Here is a 22,377-nt window from a genome sequence, read left to right on the forward strand (position 1 = left end):
AGCCTATAGAATTCCCGCTACTGTAGCTTCTTCCACCTGTTCCCCACAGGCTGGCTGAAGGTTGGGCAGACCCAAGCCAGCTGCGCCAGTGAGACACATATGCCGGGGGTTCTGGGAAAGGACACCACGTCTCAGTTTCTTCTGCTACATATGAATAGAAGAATGTCCAAGTCGCTGCCTTTGCTGTCATCTTATGACCATCAGGAAAACAGATTTTTTTTGATGGAACCAATAGTGTGTCTGGGACAGCAAAGAAGAAAAGGAAAGAAACAAGTCACTGATGATACTCCTGAGTGAGGGCCGGATAAACCTCAAGTTTTACCCTTTTTTGGGACTTCCCAAAAGGACAATTTTTCTTTCTGCTTACATCAACTTTGGGTTCAGTTTGTACTTCTACCCGAAAGCACACAGATGCTTACAAAATTGGCACAAGGAAGTACTTTTCTTTGCCAACACCAAAGTAAACAATTATTTTTTTACTTATAAAATGTTCATTTTTCCAAATCTAAATAACTATACTAGAGGCCAGCTAAAATTATATCCTGAAGCTACCAAACTTTGAGAAGTTTATATTAAAATTAAATCTAAATACCTGTTTAAATTTTGTTAAATCCTGAAGTAGTGAATAAAATAACACGGGCTCTGTCCTCACACTTGGCCCTGTTATCAGCCAGCACACATTTCTTCATAGCCAGCCTAACTGCATGTATCTGTCAGCTTGTTCACTGTTATCTCTCATTAGAAGGTAAGCTCCAAGTCAGGCACTTGTCTGTGAAATTCCTAGCGCCAGCCAGCCCCACAGGGGAATGCAGTAAAAGAAAGTTTGTTAAATATGTACAAGCAGACCCTTCAGTTGAGTTTAGCTTGCAGGTGTACTCAGAGTGTAAAGCTGTGCACAGCCTGCAGCCCAGCCTGGCCTCCACTCGTGATCGTGTTGGCTCAGCCTCCAGAAGGCTGAGATGGCAGGAGCGCATTCAAATCACAAAGCTTTGAACTGAAATCAGCATTTTTTTTCTGCCCCACTTGGCAAAATCTGTGTCTGACTCCTCTCCCATCTAACAGACGACTCCTACTTGATAACTGCTTGGTGCATCAAGCGCAACGGGGATGGGGCCAACATCACCACTGGGGTCAAGGGCGTTGCTTTAAGAGGTCTTGATGGTGGGAGAAAACTCAACCCTATCTCTACAAACTTACCCTATATGCATTAGAGTCCCGGCCCCAGATCCAAAGAACGGAGTGGGCTACCGGGGAAGACTTAATGGAATCACTGATGTCGCTCTGATTTGCTGGAATGTCGAAGTTCACAGATGTCATACTGGAGGTTGACGAATCCTCTCCAAACTAGAAAATGAAAACCTTAACTCAGTTGTCAGTGGAAAAGCAGTAAGGACCAAGATTTAACTAAAATTTCAAAAGGCTATTTAAATATTCACAGTTACTAAGAAATTAGAAAGAAGGTCAGCATGGAAGTAACCAGCTCTCTTAAGTTTAAGAGCAGTATTCTCTCACGGAAAATGCAGTTGGTGATTTTCAGTCAAGTTCGCTACTAGAATGAGAAAAGCAGCATACGTTGTTTTTCTGTCCTTTACTTCCTTTCTATAGTTTATTCTTTTTTTTTTTTTTCCTCTGTATTTTAAGGGAGGGTCTACAGGGTGTTCAGGGTGTCACTACTAGATCAGACTCGTAGTGATCTGCTTGTTTACAGCCTCCCAAGAGCTGGGATTACAGGCACACGCCACCTTGCCCAGTCTCAACTGACTTCTTGGAGCGCCCTGGGGGTGGGGCTGGCATGGCAGGTCCCGGGATCAAACCCCGGGCCCCTGTACTTGCTTGCAAGAGCTTTAATCCGCTGAGCTATTTGGCTGGCCCTATAGTTTATTCTTTTAAGTTTCATGAGTAACTAACTTAGATATTTGGTTCATGATGCCCCTCCCTCACCTAGACAAAAGTGACCACCACTCTATAACATGACTGTGTGGTGGGCAAAGCCAAGGAAGACAGCACGTTTAAGGGTTTAGATAGCTGCTGCTTAGATTATAGGCTCTTGTCAACCAATTCCAAATATAAGCTTTAGAAGTGCTGGGGAAACTAGGAAATAAAAGGACACAGCACACAGCCTTCTTCTATGCCAAGGCAAAGCCAGGTCTGATACACCGTAAGGTACCGTAGTTCTTACGTGTTTCTGAAACCTCACTAGATAAGGAGAACAGGACCAGAGATGGAAGGGAATAGCGAAGACAGGTGAAAAAGAAATGAATATGATGAATTTGTAGCCCTCGGCCTTTAAGAGTAAAAAGACATTAGAGAGTAGTATGAAATTTTATGAATATAGATTACTGGAAGCTACACTGGTATAGAGTTTTGAGATCACTAAAAACATTCACAAGTCACAATGAGCTTTAATCTATTTCATTTCTAAATATCCCCCATTCCCCCCTTAAAATGCTTAGATTTAGTTAGGAGCTATAGTCCCAGATTTCTTGAGTCTGACCTTCCTTTATTCCTTCTCTTGAAAACCAAACAGGATAGTGTTAAGCAACTGTCACCAACATTAAGAGAAAGCTTTTGGTCCATGTTACTATTTCCGTTCTCAGACAACCTGCTAATTTTGCTTTTTACTCTTCCCCAATGCAGTTTGGATTTCTTCAGATTAAAAAGGCTCTAAGTTTATGATTTATCCACCTACGGACACCTTCCTGGTTTCTTTTCTAAGCTGCTTATCTCTGGAAATATCTCTATTTCTGATTAGTCATGATAGTTCTTACCCAACACAGTATGAATATTGTTTTATTTCCAGTATCCTTTTATAAGAGATTGGGAATTCTGGTTGTGCTTATTCCCTGTGTTACTTACTCAGCATCAGCAACAGTTTCATGCTATTCTGTATCATTATATTAGGCTAGGATGGTGTGTGTGCATAGATGTGTACTTGTGTGAACATGTCTACTCTCTGTGTATGTATGTGTGTATATACAGAGACCAAAAGGTGACAGAAAGTATGCATCTAGCAATAGTGCTCAATAAACATTCTCTGTAGATAATGATAATTTTGTTTTTGGTTGAGGCAAACTAATTAGATTGATGATTTCAGGAAAGAGCACTTTCAAATTCAGGCAGGTTTTCTATAATAGCTTTAGAGGTGAGATAAAAGTTTTCAGTTAAATAGTAACAACAGTTCAATTCTAGTTCCCATGCTAAAGGAGAGAAGAACCAAATGCACATGCCCAGGCATTCATGGGTGGTACTTCGAGGAACAGCACATTATCCAGGAGGCAACTGAGTACTCACAACAAAATCTAACTTCACAAAGATAACAGTCAAAAATCTGAAAGATTTAAACAACACAAATTTTAGGGGTCAGATATACAAGGAATCAAGGGAAGAAAACATGGTATTACTCTCAGATATACAAAAACTAGTAAGAAGCAGAAGAGACCAAGAAAGAGACCTGCACGTAGTCCACATTTTCAAAGATGTCGCCTCGATGGTAGCGCACAGGCTGGTCCCACTGGCAATGTAAACTATGCTGCTGGTTGACCAGCCGGCATATCTGGTGATTTCCTGAAATGAGACAGAAAGCACAGGAGCGATGAGCACGGGCAGCAGCAATGCCTGCCCACTTTCCTCAGCCCCAGGCATTCCGTCTCCACGCCATGTGCCTTAGAGCCCAGCACGTGGCCTACTCAGAAGGCATTTGTATACAGAACATTGGTTACCAACTAAATCAAATTATTCCAAAGAAGCTTCAGCTTCTCCATTTGTAAAGCTGAGGTGCTCCCTTAGATGACTGCTGAGGTATCTCGTCGTCAAGTATACTCTGATAGTAAAAGCTATTGATTATGTAGTTCCAAAGGCCTCTGGTTATGTTTCTGGAGAGACTGTGTCCTATATATTTCCCAGCAGGTGCTTGTGCTGCTGAGCTATCTCCTAGGCCCCCCCATTTCCTAATTCTGTTCCAAATTTATATGAACGAGCTCTGACTACAATTTAGAATAGACTCAGCAACAAACCATGTTAAAGACTGAATGTATTATTCATACTCAAAATAGCACATAAAATGTTCAGAGAGAAGGTCCAAAAGCTAAGAAGCATGTGAGACCAGTGTATTTTCAAGGGAGGAGGATGTAATTTAAGGGGCTCTACTAACTTTAGTGTCTGGTGTCAACTTGCCAGATCTGCTCATTTGGGATTTAATCCAAACAAAATATTCTAGAAATAACTGAGTCATTGATCTCTGCTCACTTAAGTTTCCCATTAGGGTCACTAGTGATTCTATTTTCAGGGTCATAAACACTAAAATTTTAATAATAGCTACATAGCACTTTCCAGAAAAAAAGATGTGTTCATAAACAATTCCACATACAAGTTTGGAAATGATTTCAGAGTCCCCTGAAATGAATCCACTGGCCAGGTTAAGAATGCCAACCTGAGACAACTTCTAGTTTAAAAGTCTTCTAAAATGGTGTTTGATTTTAAGGGGCCAAGGAAAAAAACAGGATGTTCGGCTTTCCCACCCAGGTCAGCCAGAGTACGCATGTGCTGTTTCCATAGGCACCTGGCTTCGTCGCACAGTGTATGGCCTCCGCAGTCCCAGGGCAGGTTTTACACCCAGCGGTTCAGATGTGTGCACATCTTAGGAAATTCTCAAGCCCTCCTCAGACCTGTGCGCGAGTCAGGATCTGCATTTCAACAGTCTCCTGGAGACTGATTACAGTTGAAAAAATACAAGATTCCTAACCCCTAAAGACCTGGCTTTTGTTTTCCTGTATAACCACTATGAGGAGGCTTGATCGTCAGATCTAGGAAAGCCATTAACGCACTTAAGGCTGCGTGAAAAAGCGGGCCTCACTACCAAGGCGTGCCCTGGCCCGTCTCTACGTGGAGTCGCCACTCACCTAACTGCGCTTCTTTGGCCATCTGAGTCTCGTGGATGATATTTCTTAGGATCTGCTCCTCCTGAATGAGCTTGTGCTTCTCGAGGACCTCCTGCTGTCTCAGGTAGTGGTCGTGCTGCTTCTGATACTCTTTTAACTCATTCAGTGTGCGCTGGAGGGATCTTCATTTTTCAGTATAAAAAAAGAACTTTAAAATCATGAATTTTACTTAGAGGCACAGTATTTCTGATTCTTAGCAGGAATTCTTTTTTCCTTTTTAACATTCTAAAACCTTGTACACAAGTTCAAGAATAGTAAGGCAAAAAAACAGTAGATGTTGTTCTTCACTAAGCCTGAGGACAAGATGTGAACACAAACCCCTTCTTTTAATGACCACCATCTCAACATCGAATTTGGCGCTGTGTTTTTGAGCTGCCATAGAAAACACATCAGGCTGTCCTGCGCCCCCGGGTACCACTCTGGGAGATGAGTGGAGAGGTGGCCCAAGGGGGCTCGCCGGTCCCCTCAGAGCTGAATGATGCCTCTCCCCAAAACCTGATCCTCTGATGCTCACTTTCTCTGTAGCCATCAGCAAAACGACACTGTTGGGGGCCATGGAGATGGCTCAGTAGAGTAAGTGCTTGCTTGGCAAGCACAACGGGGCCTGAGTTCAATCCCTGGTTCCACCAAAAAACAAAACAAAACAATAAAAAAAAAAAAAAAAAAAAAAGACATTGTCAAAGTTACCATAGCTTCATGGTGGAATATAGATGTTACCCTGAAGTAAACATTATACAAAGTGTCCATGTATGGCAATGTCACATGGTCCCCCATGAAAATGTATAATTTTATGTTTTTTTTATATCAGTTAACAGATAAATTGAGGGCTGGGGATTGGAGTTTAGTGGTAAGGTATATGTCTAGCATATGTCAGGTTTCATCCCAGCACTGCTAGGTCAGTCAACAAATGGCTAAATAAAGCATCTGGTTAAATAGAAGGTAAAAAAGGATAAACATCATAAATAAAAATTACAGGGGCTGGGGAGATAGCTCAGAAGAATAAGCACTTGCCTGACAAGCGCAAGGGCCTGAGGTCAGTCCCTGGTTCCACAAAAATAAATAAATAAATAAATAAATAAATAAATAAAATAAAAATTACAACACTCGATGGACATTTACATATATAGGAACTCTACTTCCCTCCACAAAATCTGTATTAGTTCCACGGTCATTCAAAGCTTTCCTAGAATCCTTTTCTTGGTTTTTTCTTTTGGTTTAGCCTAAAGACAGGTAAGATTTAGGACCATAGTACCCTGCCTTTACACTCTGTCTTCTTGTTTTATACATTTTGGGGAAAGCTATAAAAACTTTGCATAGAAATATTTTTTACCATCTGATTTAAAAAATCAGCTACCTGATTAATTACATCACCAAAACTTTATTACCGTCTACATTGTACCATATGGAGACTTAGGATCTTTAGAATTGTGTAAAAACAATAAGCTCAATTACTGAGAACATAAAATTTGAAGAAACTCAACCAAGATAAGTTCTAAGTAGATATAACAGGAGCCTGACAAAATAGGCAAGTTATCATTCATTTTTTTATAGTACATATGCTTAAGCAGCAGATGTAAACATAAAAATTTAATGGGCTCTAAGTGACATTTAATCCTATAATAACAAAATACACACAAAATATTAAAGCTAATCCTGAAATGAATAATTTACTTCTGAGTTATGTGAAGTTTTTAACTGTCTCTATTATTTATGGAATCAAACATATTTTATTAAGTATACTGCAAGGACCAAGTATAAGAAATTCCATTACTGCATAATTTAACACATAAGTCTGATTAAAATGTGGGTCACATAATGTCTCTCAATGACACTTAACTAAAAAAAAAAGAATAGTCCAACCTTAGGAGCCCAAAGGGAAAAAGATCAAATACCGAATTACATGTGATTTTACTGCTACAATTAAGTCTATGAAAATAAAAATGTCATCAACAGGACTGTTGTACCTTGCAGGCTTCCCAGCTCCATCTACCTTCAGAGTAGTCATTCATGATTAAAATCACGGAAAACTAAGTGCAAACCCTCCCTAAGTCCTGGAATCAATGGTGTTAGAGTCCCATATACAATCACTGAATTGTGCTAAAACACTTGGATTTGGAAAAAAGTAATAGGACTTCCAGTTATGAAGGAATTTCTTTCTTAATTCTCACAATCAAGTAGACAGTGATAATAACCTACAGGTCCGCCTAATGATCTAGTACTTCGGTGATTTGTTCTCCCTAATTACCTATGCTGAGCCTCCAATTTCTGCTCCAGTTTCTGCTGACATAGGACAGCATGCTTCCTCTTTATAGCTTGCTCAAACCCAGGTTTGGCCTGCAAAGCATGGTCATAACAGAGCACTGAGTGGTTATACTCCCCAAGCATCTGAAGAGACAAAAACACACACACACACGTACACAAGGGGGAAGACAGGTAAGTCAGGGCTTCGCCGCATCTGTTGAAAACCCTCATGATTTATGAAAGCACATCTACATTTCATTCTGCAGTAAACATTACTTTTACCAGTGACCAAATCCCCATTATACAAGGGCACTGCTGTGCTTAAGGGTATATCCTGCACAGAATTCCAATCTGTGTAGTCACTTTTCTTTTTTGCCAAAGAGACCAGGACCATTAATGATCTAGTATTGGATTGATCCCCTTAATTTTTTCTTTTCCATTGTCCAGAGCAAAGGAAGAAGGGTAAGAGAAACATTCTTTTGAGAAGACAAAAATCCCCCAAAGTAAAAACTGGTACAGCTCATGAAACCAAAAGGAGTACGTACCGCATATATGTTTCCCAGTGTGTAGTAGCTGGTGAAGAAGTCGCTGTCGTCCAGAGCAGCATGGACCACAACCGCGGCATCAGCAGAGAAGTGTGCTCTGTGGAGAACATTAGCTAAGTTGACCAAGGCAATGTCCTTATTGTGCCTAAAGAAGAGACATAACTAAATGTTAGGAGAAAAGCATGTGCACCATGATCACGCACCATTAGCTGACAAGGAAACATGACATTTAAAGTCACTAGGCTAAGGGGCCGGGGAGATGGCTCAGTGGAATAAGCGCTTCCCTGGCAAGCGCAAGGGCCCAAGTTCAATCCCCGGTTCTGAAAAAATAAATAAATAAATAAATAAAGTCACTAGGCTTAGGAAAACCTTTCTAGTCTGTTAATGGGTAGAGAGAGTAAGAATCCTAGTGCTTCATTTGTAAATTAGTAATGGTGCTTACTCAATCTGAAAATTATATATTTTGCCACAAAGATTAAGATCTGGCAGACACTTTATGATTTTATAACTCATTTAGGGGTTTTAAGAAATGTTAAGTTTACAATAATTCCTCTAGTCAAGGTGTGTGCATGCATGTCTCAAGCGAATCACAAGGCATCTACCTTATACATATTTGTCCTTCCTGGAAATTGGAAAGTACAGTTATTGCACAATTATCACTCTCAACTTTTGTGCTGGGACTAATTTTGTTGAGTAAGAGAAAGTGAGTGGACTACAGCTACTTTCTTGTCTCATGTCTTTAACTGTCCTGAGTAAAGTGGAAAGTCAAGAGGCACAGATGCAGAGAACTCTTACCTAGAGGAGAAGTGAAGCGCTCGCATGGCGCATTCCACGACTTGATACGGTTCATTTTTTATCCTCCAGTAAAATGAAGCCATGTTATATAGTACCCATGAGGAAGAGTTCTAGAGATTAAACAGAACAATAATCGATGCAACTCAGTTTCTTTAACTGAAAATGATCAAAATGAGCATCATTAATACTCTGGCTCTTCTGAACTTCAAGATGAAGAAAGGCAAGACTAGTTAAGAGGCATACCAAAGCAGAAGTATGAACAAGCTCTCTCTGTCCATACGGCAGCCTGGGTATGAGCTACAGAGGACCCCCAGGCATGATCTTCGTAGAAAGATCATCCAGCTCCAGGCTGGGAGCAGTTGGAAATCTCATCATGTTGCCACAACCTGCTGGACCCTACCTCAGGACTTCAGAAGTTAGGGCTTACCTAACTGTTTGGAAATGCCAGTGGCTTTAATAAGAAATTCCTGGAATTAATGTTTTATAAAATTTTTTGTTTCGGCAATATCTGAATGAAGATAGACATTTTAGCAAATAGGCTCATGCTTTTGTGATAGATGAATTTTTATTTGTCATTTTAAGGGTATTTAGAATCTAACTGAAAGCTTTACATTGTTAAAAATGAAATCTTAAGTATACATTATTATTTTGCCAAGTTAAACAAAAAGTTCAGATATACTTCTTCCTTTGAGGCTGGGACTTTTTGTCCTCTAATATATGTTGAACTTTGACTATCTAAAGGTCAAAATATTGCTAGGATGGGTGACAAATACCTTTGATCTCAGCTGCTTGGGTGGTGGAGGTAGGAGGATTGCTGATTTGAATCTAGCCTGCGCAACTCAGTAAAATTCTCCTAAAAAAAAGGGGTTAGGTATGTAGCTCAGTGTTAAAGAGCTTACCTAATATGTAAAAGGTCCTGGGTTCAACCCATTGTACAAGTACTACCAAAAAAAAAAAAAAAAAAAAAAAAAAAGTCAAAATACTAAACTGAACCAGGTCAAAAACTCAGTTTAAACTCAAGTAGTCAAAACTTTAAATTTCTGCTTAGGGAAAAAAATCATAATGTTTAAAATAAACTGGGAAACATATAGTCAGAAAAAAAAAAAAGGTAGTTCATGGTATAATACATGTTTGGAAGCTAATGGGCACTGTTGTGAGTGCCTCTTGTAATTAGAGAGGCCAAAGGTAACTTGTATTAATCTCAGGATGTCTCAATAAATTTAGCATTAAAGTATTTATAGAAGTTTTTTCAGATGCATACATTGTTTTGGTGGACTCTGTATATGACAGTCAGGTTTAATAGCTTTATAAAGAGCTCATTAAATATCTAAATATAAAGACAAAGAAAAAAAAGATAATGGGCTAAAAATATGAACAGACAAAAAATGCTCGATAGCCAATAAGCATATGAACCATCTAATGTCATAAACACTTAAAAGCTGCAAGTTTCGTTACGAAGTGGCAAAGATTAGAAAGAATGTCAGTACCTCACAGGTAGCTACACGGTACTGTACATTAGCTTCACGTATTAACTATACAAATGTTAAGATACTATAGCACTGCTGGGGATAATCTGACAAAGTATACATACAAAGCTTTAAAACTGTCGTTACCCTTTGACCCATACACTCACACTAATAAATCCTGCGGGCATAAAGCTTTAACTACAAATATGCAATAATCAAAATCTAAGAAACATTTTTCTATCTTATTCTTTTATTTTAGGGAAGGGTCTACAGGGTGTTCAGGGTCTCACTACTAGATCAGACTTGTGATCTGCCTGTTTACAGCCTTCCAAGAGCTGGGATTATAGGTGTGTGCCACAACGCCCAGTCTCAACCACCATTTCAGCATGCCCCAGGGAGCTGGGCCGGCATGGTGGCCCAGGGATCAGACCCCCGGCCCCTGTGCCTACTTGCAAGGGCTTTAATCCGCTGAGCTACTTGGTTGGCCCCCAAGAAACATATTATAAAAGCAAGTTTTGATGATAACATTCACTTTCTCTTACAGATTTTTATAAAGTCTGAATTTTTGACATGGTCAGCTATTTCATTTTTTAAAAAATTCTTGGTAATATAGGTTAATATACAGTTATTTAAAAATATTTTAAAGATTAAATAAGAATAACTTGGCATTATTCCTATCTAGGCATTCTAAGCTTAAGGAAGACATGATTTTTCAGCAGATATGATCAGATGTAGCACTATGAGCAGATTGACATGAACTTCTGCTCTGCGTGTCTGCTAAAGGGACAGCACATTCCTTCATAACTGAGGGACAGGTTTTGTCTTCTTCTTGGTAGCTTTGTTGAGAAGACTGTTTTCCCTCAAATTGACAAATGCTTTTACTTCTAACTTTCACATTCAGACTTGATATTGTACAATGACACAAGGAGTTCAATTAAACATTCTATGCGAACTCTTCAAAAGATCATGCTAGCAGAGCACTCCACCCAACACAGCATCTGGAGGAAAGAGAAATACAAGGAAGAGCCTTTCTATAAGGCCGCTTAACAGAGCGCCCCCAAATCTTCACATGGCCTGATGTTACTGTAAGTTGCTCTCTGCCTCCTGTGAGCATTTCTCCTTGGCTCTCAGGGAACCATGTTCACTGGGACCCCACTTGGGTTTCTCGCTGTCTTCAGAGCCCCAGGTGGGGGTCCCCCAGGATGGAGCCAGGCTTCTAACTGCATCTTCCACCCCGGGCAGGGCTCTGCATATTTCTCACGCAACAATCATTCTATCTGCGCCCCCAGCTCTGATCTCCCCGGAATCCTAAACTCTCACAGGAATTTCAAATTTAATAACCAAGCCCTGCTTCTCCTTCAAGCTGCCCAGGTCAAATTGGTGGGTTCTCCTTGTTCTGCGTCCGCCTTCATTCCTCACCATGACTCACCAGCTTTGACACTCCTGAGTATGCCCTGAAGCTCAGGTCCTTCCATCTGCACCACTAACAGTTCCCAGTCCAAAGGACCTGCAGCCGTTTTCCCATACAGTATTTAGAGTCATCTCTTAAAAACTATTAACTGAGTCACAACACTCCTCTGGTCCAGCTTCCCAGACACCTGGAATAAAATCTAAACCCCTAACACCGGTTTTCAGAGCCCACATACTCTGGCCCTGGTCTGTTCTCTGTTTCACTCCCTACCATCCGCCCTCCTGCTCACCAGAGTTGAGCTACTTTGGTCTGGATTTTGCTGTGACACACGAGGTACGGACTGAATGAATGCCTGTGTTCCCTGAGTTCTACAGGGCTCGTAAGCAGGAGATCAGGGGTACGTGAGGTCAGAAGCAGTGGGGGCTGGGATCAGTAAAGTCAGTACTCTCAGAAGAAGAGAAGACAAAGCCTGTCCTCTCTCTACATGCACATCTTGTGTGCACAGACAGCAGGGCACAAGAGGACATAATGAGAAGGGTGCCATCTGAAAGTCGGGTCGTCAGGCTCCACCAGGAACCAAACCGAGGCCCGATGACCTCAGGCTTCTCAGCCTCTAGAACCACAGGAAATGTATTTTTGTTTTTCAGGCTTCTCAGTCTGTGGTATGGAAAAATATCTTTGTCCCAGGTTCCTGACACACAGCTCCTAAAGGAATCCAAGAGTGACAGGTGTGTTTTCTGTATGCTATGGAGATGACAGGGCTAGGAGCACAGGTGGCTTTAGCACAGGTGCTCGTCCTGAAAAACAGCCCTGCTAAGCGCTGAACTTTCTTCCCCTCCACCTGCTACAGTCTCAGAGAGAAGGGCTAGACAGTGAGTTCACCACTGCAGGCTGACGATTTCGCAATAAAACCTGCTAATGCCAGAGTGCAGACACTTTCAGCCAGGCTGCTGAACACAGGGAGGGGCTGGGAGGTTACAGCGCTCAGAGACAGCACAGCACCATGTGCTTTCTGCTGCGACCCCTCCAGTTCTGCCAACGTGAGTTGTTCACACTGCCTTCAGAAAGGCGGTACCTTAGCCTCACAAATGCTCATAGAACACACTTAAAAGTATTTCTGTAGTTTTATCTAAAAATTCCTTTCTTGATATACAGAGCTATGCATGCAATGAACAATGTAAGTATGCCTTCTGTTAAATATCACTATAATATTACTTAGAAACTAACCTGCACTTTATGACATTCCTTATGCATACAGAAGAGCAAAACTGTTTTCTAAATTCCCATGTCATCCTGAACGATACATTTAAATTCCTGAGTTTTGCTACATAATCTCCTGTTTCTTTCACTGTTTTTCCTGAGATAGAGGAAGGGTGGTGGTGGTGGTGGGGTGTCTCCCTATATTATCCAGACTGGTCTCAAACTTGTGGGTTAATGTGTTTTTCCTGCCTCAGTCTCCCAAGTAGCTGAGACTGCAGTTTGTGCCACCATGCCCAGTTCCCTAGTACAGATTTTTAAATAGCTGTTTTCTTAAAAATAAAAAAAATTACAGAGGATTTTATGGTTGGTGATGATTCTTTTTTTGGCTCATTATAATCTATGTATTATGTACAGATATGACTGTTGAATTTTCTTCTACTCCCAGCCTATTAAACCTTGTTGCATATATTAATGTATTATTTCTTTTTTGATGATTTTGATAAAACTTTGTATCTCCTCCTGATAAAGGAAACTAGTCTATTCACATTTGAAATGTAGTGTACATCAATATAACAATTTTGGACTGTCCTTTGCACAAATACAAATGAGAAGACTTTTTTCCTTCATGGAGACAGGTTCTTTTATGTAGTTCAGGCTGGCCTTTAATTCACTATGTAGTCCAGGTTAGCCCTGAACTTGAGGCAATCCTCCTGCCTCAGCCTCCTGAGTGCTGGGATTATAGATGTGCACCATAAAAGGCAGGCCTTTTTTTTTTTTTCTTTTCTTTTTCTAAGAGAAGGGTTTATTTAGCTCAATTTGTAGAGGTTTCTGTCCATAACTATCTGGCTCCAAGTCGGGGTGGCACAGGCAGAGGGGCAGCTGCTCATGGCTGTGGAAGACAGCAACAGCAAGACGGAAAGACCAGCCTCTTTTTGTCCATTATACTGCATGCAGGCTACCCACCTAGGGTAGATGTAGCACTCACACTCTTACTTCTAGCTTTGGACCACAAATCAATCACAAACTCTAGATCCAGCTGCCTCTGAAAAGTACCCCTTCTCCCTCCCCCCCTTTCCCCCTCTCCCTCCCCATGACTGTATGAGGCTTTGGTAGACAGGCATTTTTTGAGAGAAGAGTACTTTCTGTTTGCACAGTCTCTGGCTGTCTGAGCCACTGGCGACTTACCTTCTGCAGGCCCTCATGAATGAGGTGACCGATGTCATCTATACTCCTTCCCAACCGCTTGGATAAGTATGTGAAGATTGGATCTTCTTTAGGCAATAGAGGTGCAGAAAGATTAACTCTCTCTTGTACACCCTAGAAAAGAAAAAGATTGAAGAACATGGTAAAGGAGATGATAGGATATAAAGGGTCACAAATAACTGAGGATCTTGTAGCATTTATTTCGAAGGTATTTTAAGAAGTAGGACAGATTTGTCAAATTATAAAGCTGTGTGGACCGAAAGAAGAAAACGCTTTTATAAGCAAGAGACCAGAGAAGAGAAAAATGAAGAAAACAAAACAGAAATCGGTACAGTTCTCTACTTACTCGCAAGTGCTGGAAAGCATGTATACTATACGGAAGTTCTAGAATTTTAGTACAATCAGGTTGCTCAGGGTCTGGAGGGACAGGCGACTGTGCATCTATATAGTCCTCAGGGCTAAAATTAAGGAGAAGCAAGAAACTTAATAAAAGGATAAGCAGTACTTTAAGAAATATTAAATTGTCCTATTCTTACAGTACCTTAACTTTATAACCAATATTAAGCAATATTCGTACCTTTTTACATAGCTGTATAAGGAGTCAGGTATTTTGGGAATTCAAATTAAAGAAGTCAAGAATTAGAAAATGGCAGTAGTTCACAGAATGTTAAGACCGTGGTCTTTAAAATGGATATAGTGTAACACTGCTACGTTCTTCCTAGAAATGTTAAACCAACTTAGGCTTCCAGGTACAGCCTCCTTGCATTTTTAGTTACTGAGTTTTAAATACTTTTTCCACACCACGTGCTTCACTGGCCATTGAGATGGGGCATAGTGGAGCACGCCTATAATCCTAGTGCTAGGGAGGCTGAACACAGGAAGATCACTATGAGTCTGAGCTGCGTAGTGGGACCCTGTACCAAATACATAAATACTTTTTCCAGTGTGTTAGCTGAAAACCACTGTTCCAATTTGTCCTTACGTGATATTTCTAAGAAATGTTTTTCCTCAAGTTAACTAGTCACTTGTATTTCACTGTTTACTATGAAACACCCAACTTTCTACTGTAGTATTAAATTTTTTTTAGTTGATTTATAAGAACTCTATGTACAGTATATATTTAGAACTTTGAAATCTCAGTGAATTCACCTGTGATGAACGCTTATTCTCACAACAGAAACAATTTCTTACTGCTTCGAGAAAGATCTGTTTATAAAAACTTTATTTTTAGAAGGACACTTTGTTACCTGATGTCTTTGCTCTCCAAAGTTATGTATGTCCCGTCGTACAGATCCAGGTCCCCTAAGGGCACCTGGGCTTTGATGCAGTCTGGATCTTCCTTATTATGTCTCTGTTCCAGTCCTGTGTCTCTGTCCTCATTCTCTTCTATGTGAATTTTTTGAGCAACTAACTGCTTCTATTGGGAAGAAAATAAAACTGAATGAATTCTTATTTCAGTCTAGAGAACACTGATGACAAAGGAGAATGAATGCTCAAGAAGAGAATCCTCCAAATTAGCAGAAACAGATTCTGCGTAAAAATGTAAAATTGAAGCTTGACTGAACAGCTTTTTTACACTTGTAAGTTTCAAGCTTTTAAGACATCAAGTGATGGAGACTTTTTACTTCAACCATAGAATATAGACAGCAAGATTAGTTTTCATTACTTGTACATGAGCATAAGTTACAATTAAAATGCTTTTCCTTTTCCTGTTTTACCAAGTTCCTCTTTTAAGAGTACCAGCACAGATTTTATCGGTGAGGCTCGATTCAGGCCTGACTTTGCCAGCACCCAACCTGTCTGTCAGCAGCGGCATTGTTCCAGCTCAGCACCAGGGCTGTCCTCGGCCAACACAGGATGTTGTAAAAGAAGTAAGATGGAGCATGGGCTCTTCCAAGCACCGAGACCTCTGAGGACACCCAAACGCTTACACCAGATGCCTTGAGGACTTTGTCCACTGAAGCATGGTGCATTTTGAGAACTCTGACCACTGATGTTTACTGACATCTTCCCACCTGGTGTACCTTGTGTTCTTCTGAGCCTGATAAAGAACTCTGTCTCTCTTTTTTCCCTACACATGGACTTTTTGCCCTCTGTTTCAGGTACGAAATCGTATGCCTTGCTGCTTTTACAAAAACCCACTGAGTGAGCTCTGTTTCACATGGTTCTTTACCATGTCCCCTTCATACTTGATGGGAAAAAAACATACAAATTCTACTCAAGGTCAAATGAGCATGCCTGTAATCCCAGTACTGGGGAGGCTGAGGCAGAACGATTGCTATGAGTCTGAGGCCAGCCTGGACTCAGTAGTGGATTTAAGGTCAACCTGAACTGCACAGCAAGACTCTGGTTTAAACAAACAAACAAAAAAAGGTAAATTAAAAAAAAGTTAGTCTTTGGGGGGAGGGGAAGAGGAGCTGGGATGCACTGTGTGGTAGTACAGGTTCCCCGCAATGAATGTGGTCACTGTGTGCTATGAATACTTACTGATAAGAATAAAAAAGAAGGCAGTTCTGCCAAAATAAATACATAAATAAACAAACAAATAAATACATGAATAAAAAAGGACCAGCAAAATAGCTCAGCGGATTAAAGCGCCTGCAGGTGCAAGGGCTGGGGTTCAATCCCTGGGCCCGCTGTGTGTCAGCCCTGCCCCAGGGGTGCTATGAGACTGCAAATGAGACTGAGCGTGGTGGCTTGAGCCTGTAATCCCAGCACTTGTAAGGTTGTAAACAGGCGGATCACTATGAGTCTGATCTAGCAGTGAGACCCTGAACACCCTGTAGACCCTTCCCTAAAATAAAATAAATAAAAAAGAAAGGTCAGGCATATAGCCACGCTAGGTTAGTCAATCTTACTACCACTTAAAAATTACTTCGATAAGCTTCAGAAACCGTATGTTGTGGGTTTTCTTGGAACACAATCACAGCTCCTCGGAGCCGCAGATCACACACCCACCCGCCTCACCTCTAGTTCTTTGAGGTAGTGAACGGTTGTTTCTTGTCTCATTAGTATGACTAAGTCATGGGGGTGCTTCAAGTTCATTGGTGAATCCACCTGCAAGCAAGCAATCAGCAAGTCAACAACACTCACACTGCACTAATTCTGTTCAGATTAATACAGGCTTGTTCAAGTACCACTATAATTAGCACTAGTTGCTCAGTAAAAATCAGGGGGTACTTCAACAGTGCTCACAGGCACGGGTGGGTGCTAGAGCAGGTGAACATGCACCAGGTGCTCAGGTCAATTCTCAGCACCAGAGGGAGCAAAAGTGACCACAGCAAAGGGTGTGAAAGGTTCAACAGCTGCCCATGAACTCCATCTCGAAATAGCAAACATCTCAAGTGAGGATTCTGACTTGACAGGTCATATAAAGTATTCAAGATGAGAAATATTTGGCAATGAAGGATAAAGTAATTTTCTTAAAAGATGGTTCATGCCTTCAATAACACAGAAAAGACTGTCTTGTTTTGATAGCACATTCCATATGAAACACTAAAAAGAAAATATTAAAAGCACCTATTTTTGAAAGCTATTTGTAGAAGGGGATAAATCAAAGATAATATAAGACAACCTTGAAACTTATTCCTTAAAGCTCACGCTCTAGACCAATAGATTAGGAGACTACAATGCAGAAGATGTAGGAAAATGAGCCCTCATATATTGATAGCAGGTCTATGAATCGGTTCTCATTGTTGGAGGGTTGTTTTGACAACACATATCAAAGTGTTAGCAGTGTATAATCTTTCATTTTAGCAAAACACTCTAGGAAACTACCTGGAGCTATTCTTAGACCAGGAGAAAAACATGCACAAGGGTGCTCACTCTAGCATTTCTAGTTGCAATAAAAAAGAAAAAGAAACAAAGAAAAAGAAATAAAAGGAATAAACAATAAAGAAATATAACAAAGAATAAAAAAAAAACAACCAAACTTAATTTCATGAACAGAGGGATGGAGACCTGACCCTCTGTCCAAAAGAATAGGGTGTAGAGATTAATGGAATATCATATCTTTAGGTAGGAAGCCCAAGACTGCCTACTCACTTGCCAGCACTGGCTGTTCAGAGCTCAAGAGGTAGTAATTTAGTACATGACCTTATATGTGATTTATTTGTCCACTTATCTGACAGAAGAGTTTGGTTGAGGTTGGCCTTGAATTCAGTATGTACCCAATGAGGCCCGAAACAGTAATGGTCCTGCCTCAGCCTTCTTCTGGGGTTAGAGGTATGCCACATCCAGCTCTGTACGAAAACGAATTGGTGGTGGAAGAAAGTGGGAGAACAGTACTTCCGCTTCAAAATACTGAACAGTTCTATTTACCTGGCATGGTTAAGAAGCCCTAAGAATGAGAGATGAAGATTTCCATTACAGGAACATCTAAGAATGATCTTAGTTTCAGCTCCAACATCACTAGCTGGCCAGGACTCTACCACGTTCAGGTAACGCGGTCCCGGCAGCAGGCAGTGATGCAGAGGCATTTTTATTTCCTTGAAGCTTTTCATTCAGCAGACAGCAGCGAGAGCTATCGAGACAGGCGTGTCCGCAGAAGAGGCCCACTGACAGCTGCGTTTCCCTTTGAGGTGACAAGCGGCAGGGCCCTTTGCCAGGAAAGCGTTAGCAAAGGGAGGATTTATAGCCTGACACGTATTTTTATGGCAGCAACTTTGGGTTTTAAATTTGAAGACATGACAATTACTTAGGCAAATGGCAACCTGAATTTCTTTCTGGATACCTCCCTGTCCTTGGAAGACTATGAAATAGCGTTTGCTCAGTATAGTACAGCAAATATTACCCCATCCATGCAACCAGTAGTATTTACTGGCACAGGTCCACCGTTAGTCAATATCTGGAGTCTATGTATCCTGTCACATACCATGCGTGCAGAAGGGTTAATACATTTAAAAAACCCAATGGCAAGCCTGATGTCATGGCCATGCCTATAATTACAGCAGTTGGGAGGCTGAGATAGGAGGATAACTGCATATTGAGGGCCCTGTCCTAAAAAAAAAAAAAAAAAAAAGCTGAGGGCAATGCAAAGAGGTTACTTAAACCCAGGAACAAATTATGACAGATATTAGAAGTAGGTTTTTTTTTGTTTGTTTGTTTTTGTTTTTTTTGCGGAACTGGGGATTGAACTCAGGCCCTTGCACTTGCCAGGGAAGTGCTTAAAGGTGTTTTTTTAAAGAAAATATATAATGCACACAAAAGATCTCACAGCACTTTCTGGCGTGCTCACTTTACAATCTTCCAAATTATTTTCATTTCCTCTGTTTAAGAAGATAAGGAAACATGAAATATTTATAGAAAAAGTTACACTGCAGGAAAAAAAAACCTGACCATATATTTGGAAATTAGACTATGTGGGATTATTTTTTCTTCATTTATGTATTTGGTACAGGGTCTCACTACTGTGGGATTCTATTATTGAAAATGATTCATTCACACAATTCCAGGTAAACAAGGCTTCCCTGTTACTGTAGTAATTTCTTTTGGAAAGGACAGTGACAATGTGGGTGAGGTGGCACAGGTCTGCAACCTTAGCTCTCTGGGGGGCTAAGGAAGAAAGACTGGAAATTCCAATCCCAGCCTGGGCAATTCAGCAGGTAAGGGAGACTTTATCTCAAAATACACATATACATACATAAAAATAAAATAAAATAAAAAGGGCTGAGGATGTAGCTCACTGCAAAGGCCCTGGGTTCAATCCCCAATAGCCTTAAACAAACAAACAAAAGAAAAAAACAATAAAGCAATTTAATTTTATTTTATTTTGAATATGTAAATATAAGCATCTAATTATATATGATAATAGCAAATATTTTACTCATATCAAGTTCATTTTCATATACTGTGTTTGTTGCTTTCTCTAATTGAGGTGCTATTAACACCTCCAATTGTAATCTGGGGTCCAAAGTTGGTGAATTCAGTAAATTCATTCACATTGCAGTGGATGCAAAAAGCACTATGTGGAGGTAATGACCTCACTGCCAGATGAGACAAAGGAGGAACATTTTACACAACATCCCCAGTCTAAGGCATGAGCACTTCTAATGGTGTACAAAGGCAATTTCGAATCAATCATTTTCCAATGGTCCTTTATGACTGTAATTTAACATTATTTCCATTATAACTGTGATTCAAACCCTTATATACAACCTAATCTTCAGACACACTGAATACTTTTCCCAGTTTTTTAAATGATTTTCATCTCAGTACATGAAAGTAGCATGGGAAACTCTTCTCCTAAAAGAAGTTAGATGGGCTGGTGAGATGGCTCAGTGGTCTAAAGCACCTACTTAAAACAAGCTTAGCAAAGCACAGGGACCGCGGTTCAGTCCCCCAGCACCACATGCCAGCCAGCCCCACCCCCTGGTGGGCTGAGCTGGCCACACACACACCCACACACACCCACACACATAAATAATAATTAAAAAAAGAAGTTAGAAACTGATGAATAAAATTTTATATTAAGCCATATTTATTTAAAAAAATTTCCATTCAAATTAAGAACTAGAAATAGCATATTTTTTTGTTCATATCTTTTATTCAGGATTTCAGATTATGTAATTTAAAGCAACATAGATTTTGGTTCTATATAAAATCTGAAATGGTTCTGCTTAGTGGATACTTGTGATTTTTCTTTTGTAGCCAAGCTTTTTTTTTTTTTTTTTTTCCATCTTCTTGAGACAAGATGGCACAATGCAGTTCAGGCTGGCCTCGAACTTGGAGCAATCTTTCTGCCTTAGCCTCCCAAGTGCTGGGATTAACAAGCATGGGTCACCACGCCTGGCAGCAAGTTCTTCTTGTGGCAAAGCACAGGAAGCCATGTCAGTGTATTCCTTTCCTTGGTCGGGGTGATTATTCCTGAGATGGGATTATGCAAGTAAGGCCAGGGGTACTGAGGACACTCAAATCTACAACTTCTGTTTGAGCTGCTGGGTCTGGCTGTCTGGTAGGAAGCCAGACAAAGGGCCTGAAGGAAGGCAGAGGGACTGTCTCTGCTTTATTCTTTATGCCCTAGCTCAAACTATACCTGTAGCATTTAAACTTCATAATTCAGAAAGTGCTGATGCTACTTATAAACCTTGTGTAAACTAGGCCTGGTGGTGCACAGTATGTCGACTACTCAGGAAGCTGAGGCATGCAAACTGCATGAAGCAACAGCATGAGGCTCTGCCTCAAAACAAAAAATAAACAAGTAAAGAACTAAAGCTCCAGGACCTGCCAGATAGTTCAGCGGGTTAAAGTACCTGCTTAGGCAGATGCAGGGACTGGGATCCCCAGGGTGCTGTGCAGGCTCCGCCCCTGGGGTGCACTAGGACAACAGAGACTGGGTGTGGTGGCATTCGCTGGTAATCCCAGCACTTGGGAGGCTGAAAGCAGGAGGATCACGAGTCTGATCTGTGTAGTGAGACCCTGTACTAAATACATTTAAAAAAAAACAACAAAAAACCAAAAAACTAAAGCTCCACCCAACTTTCTAGAGGTCCCCTGCTCAGACACCTCTGCTGCCTCTCTCTGGGACATGCTTCTCTCTCTCCATCCTGTTGGCTAAGCCAAAGGACTTCACTCAAGACACTCCTTTTGTGAAGCCACCCTCCTCCTGAGTTTCCACAGTACTTCCCAGCAGTTCTCCTGAAGCACTTAGGCTGTGTAATTACTGAGCACCTTTTGTCCCTCTAAACACCTGTTTCTGCACCCCTCTTTCTACACTCAGTGTATAACAATTTTGAGTTCACGTTAGGCACTTAACACTGCTGATAATTTACAGTTCGTCCCTACCACCTTTGTTAGCTATTCCTTTCTACTCCCTTGGGCGGGCCTTACCATTCACTGAGCACTGCCCTAAAAGGAGAAAAAGGACTAAGCCGCTAGGCCAGAAGGAAAGCACGACCTTAACTACAGGCTGTGGCCAGTCCTGTGCCTTCAAGCAAGTCACCTTCCTGCCTGGGCTTGTTTCCTTATCTCTACCAGGAAGAGCTGCAGTCAAATAACTTCTGTAGTTCTTTTTAGTTTTCAAATCCTGCCCTACATAGACTTGGCATTGCCAGGAAAGTATCACATTTTTGCTAGTCTGAACTATATCCAAGCAGTGTATGCAAGGACCACACTCTGAATTTGCCTACATAAATTCCTTCTAGCTCTGGGCAGAGATGATTTCCAAAGTTTCTTTGAAACTCTCAGATTTTTTTTTTTTTTTTTTTTTTTGGAACCGGGGTTTGAACTCAGACCCTTACACTTGCCAGGGAAGCGCTTATTCTGCTGAGCCCTCTCCCCAGCCCAAGTTTTCCCAATTAAACCAAGATTCCAATTAGCAGTGGCCATTTTTGAGCAGTTATTTATTGCACCAGATGCAAAGGTTGCTCTCTGTCCTTAACTGCACTTAACCAGAACAAAGTTCAACCTGAAAAATACTTCTCTAGCTGGGCCTGGAGGTACATGCCTGTCACCTCAGCACCTGGGAGGTGCTGATGCAGGAGCTCCTCATCACCTAAGCTCCTGCTGATGCAGGAGGGTCACAAATCCCAGGTCGTATGGACAACACAGCAAGATTCTGCCCAACCCTCCCCCTACCTTTT

At 41.0% G+C, this 22,377-nt stretch overlaps 1 protein-coding gene across 2 annotated transcripts in view; it reads right to left on the reverse strand.

The window, feature by feature from the left end:
- Positions 1–22,377, reverse strand: part of Ttc17 (tetratricopeptide repeat domain 17) — a 108,939-nt gene that overhangs the window by 74,456 nt on the left and 12,106 nt on the right. For both annotated transcript variants that reach the window (XM_023710703.1, XM_023710704.1), the window contains exons 2-11: positions 16,766–16,855; positions 15,046–15,215; positions 14,145–14,256; positions 13,781–13,912; positions 8,519–8,628; positions 7,724–7,868; positions 7,183–7,322; positions 4,899–5,059; positions 3,452–3,564; positions 1,198–1,344 (exon numbers count right to left, since the gene is read on the reverse strand). In XM_023710703.1, coding sequence (XP_023566471.1) covers positions 1,198–1,344; positions 3,452–3,564; positions 4,899–5,059; positions 7,183–7,322; positions 7,724–7,868; positions 8,519–8,628; positions 13,781–13,912; positions 14,145–14,256; positions 15,046–15,215; positions 16,766–16,855 — 1,320 coding nt within the window. The remainder of the gene's footprint in view (positions 1–1,197; positions 1,345–3,451; positions 3,565–4,898; positions 5,060–7,182; positions 7,323–7,723; positions 7,869–8,518; positions 8,629–13,780; positions 13,913–14,144; positions 14,257–15,045; positions 15,216–16,765; positions 16,856–22,377) is intronic.

The sequence above is a fragment of the Octodon degus genome, unplaced genomic scaffold, assembly GCF_000260255.1.
Source record: "Octodon degus isolate 3935 unplaced genomic scaffold, OctDeg1.0 scaffold00018, whole genome shotgun sequence".
NCBI classification, from domain to species: Eukaryota; Metazoa; Chordata; class Mammalia; order Rodentia; family Octodontidae; genus Octodon; species Octodon degus.